Source organism: Myotis brandtii, unplaced genomic scaffold (assembly GCF_000412655.1).
Source record: "Myotis brandtii unplaced genomic scaffold, ASM41265v1 scaffold4, whole genome shotgun sequence".
NCBI lineage: Eukaryota > Metazoa > Chordata > Mammalia > Chiroptera > Vespertilionidae > Myotis > Myotis brandtii.
The window spans coordinates 2,112,058-2,118,993 of NW_005365371.1; the positions used below are offsets into that span (position 1 = coordinate 2,112,058).

At 48.6% G+C, this 6,936-nt stretch overlaps 1 protein-coding gene across 1 annotated transcript in view; it reads right to left on the reverse strand.

Moving 5' to 3' along the window:
• ITGB5 (integrin, beta 5) overlaps positions 1-6,936 on the reverse strand; it is a 122,308-nt gene that overhangs the window by 97,568 nt on the left and 17,804 nt on the right. Inside the window, exon 3 of the mRNA XM_005873124.2 lies at positions 1,151-1,355. Coding sequence (XP_005873186.2) covers positions 1,151-1,355 — 205 coding nt within the window. The remainder of the gene's footprint in view (positions 1-1,150; positions 1,356-6,936) is intronic.

A 6,936-nucleotide genomic window follows, 5' to 3' on the forward strand; every position in this document is an offset into this window, starting at 1 on the left:
AATGTGCAAGCCAGAGTCCATACATGTCATTGCTGTGTCATCCTGTTTTTTCAGTGTTGGAGTAGCCTTGCCAGGTTTTAATTTTTAAATCTCAGAAACTGTTCCCAATATATAGGGTAGGGTCCCTAGGCTTGGCCAGCGATCAGAGCCAATCTGTGGGGTGACCGGTGGGCGGGGCAACTGGGGGGCCCCTGCTGGCACCCACCTTGGTTGGTGGCCTGGTGCTGCCTACTGGCCGGCCCCACCCCCCAATCGCTGCTGCTGGTTCCCTCCCTCTCAGGGGTCAGTGCGCATCATAACAACCATGGTTCCACCAGTCGGTCAATTTGCATATTAGGGCTTTATTATATAGGATTAACTCAAGGGCCTGCAGAGGCTCCAGGGTCATCAAACAAACTATTCTTACTCTAAAAGTTTGTCCCTTCAGAATGCCACTGACTCAAATGGAATTTGCTGGCAGGAAAAAAGCACTTTTCCCCGGAAGTAGCACTTTCCCTGAAACCTGCATTAACTACATCCTCCCATAAAAAAACAACATTATTCACAATAGCTAAAGCCCATGTGTCCACTGATGGCTGAATGGATAAACAAAATACAATATATACATATAATGGGATATAATCCAGCCTTTAAAGAGGAAGAAAACTCTGACATCCTACAGCATCGATGAGCCCTGATGACATTATAAGTGAAATAAGTCGGACACATAAGGACAATACTGTATGAGTCCACTTATCTGAGGGACTTAGAGCAGTCAAACTCATACAGACAGAAAGTGGAGGGTGCCTGCCAGAGGCTGGGGGGAAGAGGGGACGAGCAGTTATTATTTAATGGGTACTTAACGAATTTCAGTTTGAGAAGATGCAGTAAGTTCTGGAAATGCATCGTGGTGATGATAGTACAACATTGTGAGTGTACTTAATGCCAATGAACTACACAGTTAAAAATGGTTAAAATGATGAATTTTATGTTACACCTATTTTACCACAATTTTAAAAATAGGAAAGATATTCGGTCCCTCCACGGGGCCTTGTACGCTGGTTCCTGGAGTCTGGGCCATGCCTCGCCTCCCCCCTCCCCTGGCTCTTGCCCTCAGCCTGCCCTGGCTCATGTCCCCATTATTAATGTGTCCCACCTCCAGGGCACTCACCAGGCCGCAGGTTCACGGCGATCTCCTGTGGCGTCATCTGAATGACATCTGAGCCCGCGTAGCTGGAGCCCTTGCTGCTGAGAGGCAGGCTCCGCAGAACCTGGGTGACGCTGGCCGGGCTCTCAAACTCCCCTCCGCAGCCGTTTCTGACCAGGTTTGCCTTCAAGTCACACCGGGAGGTGACCGACCGTAGGCTGCCGAAGTTCTAGGCAAAGAAACAGGAGGAGAGCGGGAGGCAGTCAGGGTGTCTCTCCAGAACACCGCAGGCTGTAGGACCATCACCAGCTGGTTGACCTTGAACCCTCTACATTCCACCTTCATCCTCTAAAAATGGAGAAATGATCATCCGTGTCCCAAATGCCTCACCAGGTATTAAGAGGATTGAGGGACTGGATATGAAAGCATTTTGTAAACTGTAAATACATAATACAAATGTTTGGTTTTGTGGTTATTTTAATGGTCAAAAGGCTCCTTAAAAAAATACGCCAGGCTACATGATGAACAGGAGAGAGTCACTGAAATGGTCAAAAGTTGTATAACTATAATTTTCTGAAAGATAGAAGTGTCCAAGGTGGTCATCACTCAGGCAACCAAGAGTTAACCTCTGAGCTGTCCACTCATCAATCCCATCTATTCCGCAGCACTGGACATTGCACAACATGGAGAGAGCAATGTCGCAATATATGTTGTATCCTCTGGCCTGGAGGTCCTCTCCTAGGAATTTACCACAGGAAATTCAAGAGGAAGGGGAAACTATCAGATATGTACTGCTGTCATTTAGAACAGCATACTCTCATTACTGTGTAAACCTAAATCCCTGAACCATAAGAAAAAGGGGGTATATCAACTCAATAGATGACAGTCATGATCAATGATTATGAAGACTAAGTAGAAATTGCAAAACGTTCATACTAGTAAAAAGATCAGAAAATATCGTTGTATCTGCACTAGGATTCAAAAGAAAAACTTTAAAATAAGGATAGTTGAGGTATTAGGATAAACTACCCTTATTGTCCTTTATTGCTATTTGGACAATAAAGCCACATTGATGAGAAAAATATTTCTTAAGATGAACTGAGGAGGGGGTGGGGCATCAGGGCAGCCCAACCCAAGGTGGGCACCAAGTGTTTGGGCTGTTAACTTTAGCATGAAATGATATACTTTGTTTTAATATATGGTGATAATAAGTATGGATCATTTTCCAGTAATGAAGTTTTTATTTTATTTTTTTAAAATATATTTTTATTGATTTCAGAAAGGAAAGAAGAGGGAGAGAGAGATAGAAACATCAATGATGAGAGAGAATCATTGCTTGGCTGCCTCCTGCACACCCCCCACTGGGGATGGAGCCAGCAACCCAGGCATATGCCCTTGACCAGAACTGAACCTTGGAACACTCAGTCCGCAGGCCAACGCTCTACCCACTGAGCCAAACTGGCTAGGGCTCCAGTAATGACATATGCCCTCCAGAACTGAACCTTGGAACACTCAGTCCGCAGGCCAACGCTCTACCCACTGAGCCAAACTGGCTAGGGCTCCAGTAATGAAGTTTTTAAATGGCAAAGCAAACCCAGGGTTCTTGCTGACCGCCCTTTTGCGGACCGACATGAGAACTAAGGTCACCTCCCGCTGGCTGGCTGCAGGGCTGCACTGGGCCACCCTGTAAAGGCTGGAGAGTCAGGCCCCTGGTCTGCCTTCCGCCTCGGGAGCTCTGACGCCTGGGGAGCTCTGATGGAAGCCTGGGTGGGTGGAGTGTCCCTTGCCTGCTGTGTTGGGAGCCAGACTGCTGGCAGAGGCACCGCCATCCTGGTCAAGGATGCCCTGAGGCTAGTCTATGTCTGTGAGTCTTTGCGAAATTCAAGACCAAGAAGAAAGACTGAGTATTTTTTAAATAAGTAAAACCAGATGTGATGTTCTGGGCTTCTGAGCTTTTTTGTTTTGTGTGTGTGTGTGTGGATTCAAGACCAAGGAGAAAGACTGTGTAGTATTTTTTAAATAAGTAAAACCAGATGTGTTGTTCAGGGCTTCTGAGCTTTTTTGTTTTGTGTGTGTGTGTGTGTGTGTGTGAGATTATAAGTGGATTTTTTTTATTTTCTGTATCGAACCCTTGGAGATCTTGCCTATGAAAACCTCAGGGACTGCACCATAAGTGTAACTGACTCCACAGCCCCTTGTGGAACACGGTGAGAAACATGAGTATTCTAGGTTAAAATGATTATCCTTTAAATTTTATAACATTCCAAAGCGAGGGTTTCCAAACCTGGGTTCCAGTGGGCAGGTTTGACTCTGATGTAACAATTCTAATGAAGCAGTACAGCAGCCCAGGGCCAGGGGAAGGGGAGTCAGCCTCGGAGGGCCCTGCAGCGACAGGTCTGCCTCTGGTGCTGCCCGAAGCAGAGGTCTAACCAGCTGCCCAGAGCGGGAAGGCCTGCCTGCTCAGAGCTTGCTCGGCTAGTCACCAACCGGTGGTCCGTGAGGTCCGAAAGGTTGGCGACCGCTGGGCTAGTTTCTGAACTCCTGGCTGACACACGGGGCCTGGCTGCCGGCTCCTCCAATGCTGAGGAGCTGGTTATCCTTGGCCCAGTTCTGATTGTCAAGGTGCACCTGCCTCGACCAGTGCCATGAAGATCCCTGCCACCAGGTTGGCAAGGAAAGCATCTTCAGTCTCCCCAGAGTGACAGGCACCCCCGATGTCCCTCCCAGGTCCTCAGCAGCTTGCACTGTGGAACAGACGAGGCCACAGAGCCGATCTGCTTCACTCTGAGTGGGAGGCAGCTGCGTGACTCCTCACCCACAGCCTCAGCCGTTCGCTTTCAGGCTGGTCATCGAGATCGTCCCCTTTGGCCTGGACCTTCCCAGCCAGCCTGCTCAAAGGGCTTTCGACAGACACTACCGGCCCTTGATGTAGGGCTTGCCCAAGACCGCCTGCTGGCCAGGAAGATGGACCTGCCGGCGTCACCAGGAGACTCAAAGTCCAGGGCAGACCGCCCACACCTGAAGATCTCAGAGGCAGCCACACCCGTGCCAATTACAACCTTATCTGTGTAGCTGGCTTTTCCAGCTGCACTCTGGGGCCTCTTTATTCTCTAGGACAGCGGTTCTCAAACTGTGGGTCGAGACCCCTTTGGCAGTCGAACGACCCTTTCACAGGGGTCGCCTAAGACCATCCTGCATATCAGATATTTACATTACGATTCCTAACAGTAGCAACATTACAGTTATGAAGTAGCAACGAAAATAATTTTATGGTTGGGTCACAACATGAGGAACTGTATTTAAAGGGCCAGAAGGTTGACAACCACTGCTCTAGGATGTTGGGAGCAAAGCCCTCTTCATTCCCTCATTGCTAGCATTTCCCCTCTTTCTCCTTCATATCTTTCTTCAAGGCTGTGGTAAAGCCTCGCCTCCGATGTGCATGGCTTCCCCAAAGTTTGCTGCCAGCACGGAGGACTGTGAACTCCTGCCTCGTTGCCTGGTTCCCGGCGTGAGAAGTACCACTGGCCACATTCAATCTGCAACTTGCAGGATGACTTCAGAAGTGCCGACCACGGCAGCCACGGGACAGCCCAGGCAGCCCCGTGCCAGCAGCTCCAGCTTTAGGACAGTAAGGGACATCTCTACGGCGTCCAAGTTAGAGTTAGTCTCAATGCCGTTCACCTCTACCATCAGTTTGTCAAAACCCTATTTCACAAAGCTCAGTGTTTTGCTCCTTGGGGCAGGCCCAGTGGTTTTATTGATGTGCTCAACAGCCTTTGAGACAGCCTTACCTACATATCAAACCTTGTCATTGTTCCAGAGCTTTAGGGCCTCAAAGACACCAGCTGAGGCACCTCTGGGCATGGCAGGTCTGAGGAACCGTGTGAGAGTAAGGCAGCGACCTCAACAGCGGGGTTCCCACCGTAGTTGAAGGTCCCTATGCCATGGAGTCTGATTTCTAGCCATAGGTTCTCACTGCCTGAGAAAAGCACAGAGGGTGCGGCCGGCCCCAGACAGTGTTCACCCCACAAGCCCAATAACTTCTCTCTTCTCCTAAGCCAGTGATGGCGAACCTATGACACGCGTGTCAGAGGTGACACGCGAACTCATTTTTTTGGTTGATTTTTCTTTGTTAAATGGCATTTAAATATATAAAATAAATATCAAAAATATAAATCTTTGTTTTACTATGGTTGCAAATATCAAAAAATTTCTATATGTGACACGGCACCAGAGTTAAGTTAGGGTTTTTCAAAATGCTGGCACGCCGAGCTCAAAAGGTTCGCCATCGCTGTCCTAAGCTCCTTTCTAGGTAATTTTAGGGCGCAGGCATCTTTAAAGAGAAGAAACCAAAACCACCGAGGCCAGGGGCATATACTGTGACGGTTATGACTTTTCCGATACACAAACATTACAACGACAATGTCTCAACACCTGCAATGCCAAGCTCCCAATTCAATGAGAGCAGATGCCCCAATGATAAGCCCTTGGAGGAAAGGAAGACTAGTGCTGAAGAAAATCCTCTCACACGAATGACAGCCCAATGATGGATGTGCTAAGAGCCTTCATATCCCGGCAACCTGGTACCTGGACCCTCCACCAGGTGGGAATACAGCACGCTCCAGGGGAAGGGGACCGTGGATGTATCGCCTGGCGCCAGCCCCTCGCTTCTGCGGGTGAGGAATCAGAGGCTGCATGCCTGAGTTCGTGCCTACGTTCACCCGAGAGCTTCTTGGACCCAAGTCCAGTATTGTTTGTGTCAGCACCCTCTTATCTCAGCCAAGGCCATTGCTGAATTCCACAGCAGAAAACTAACTGGGCACACAGATTCGATGCCGCTGCATTTAGTATCTTCTCGCTGCCCCAAATGCAGAGAGCCTCCTGCCCCCTATCAAACTTGGAGGATAAATGTCCTCTTTGTGCAGAAAAATGAGTATGGAAGGTGGGAGGGGGGACGTTATCTCAACATGGAAAAATGGAAACTAGCCCTAGCTGTTTTGGCTCAGGAGATGGAGCACCAGCCTGCGGACTGAAGGCTCCCAGGTTCGATACTGGTCAAGGGCACATGCCTGGGTTGCAGGCTCGATCCCTAATGGGGGGCATGCAGGAGGCAGCCGATCAATGATTATCGATGATTGTCTCTCATCATTGATGTTTCTCTCTCTTCCTCTCTGAAATCAATAAAAATATATTTTTTTTAAAAAGAAAAGAAAAATGGAAACTAGCTTCAGGATGGGCCTCTGATGGGCTCAATTGCTTGCAGGTGCTCCGCGCTGGAGAGGTTTCAGTTCATGAAGGAAGCCTCTGTCCATGGTCTCCAGAACCTCGCTATCACCTCCCCACAGGCCTCATGCAGGGTAACTGCATTACCGGCTAGTTACCCAGAGAAGCGACCGAATGGGAACAGGAACTTGAAACACCTTTTGTGGCTTTCAGTCTCTATCTGGTAATAACAAAAAAGAAAAGGGAGGTGTTCCAAATTTAGATCCTTTTAATTTGTTACCACACTGGCCTCTGCTCCTTGTTATAACCCGCCCCTCTCCATTCCCTCCATCTCCTGTTACCCAGAGCACATAATGAGGTTTATCGTAACATTGTAACACCTGACTCCCTGTACACTTTGTTCATCAAAATCTCTTTTCCTGCAGTCAAGGCCAGGGCCCAGCTGGCTCTTAGCACAGCTGTCTGTCATCTCAGCCAGTGCATTCAGGGTCGTCTGTCTGTGCCACACCAGTCATTACATTTTATCTGCAGACCACCCCGCCTACTCCTGCTAAAGGCTAAGATGCTAAAAAGATGTGGGTGGTTGT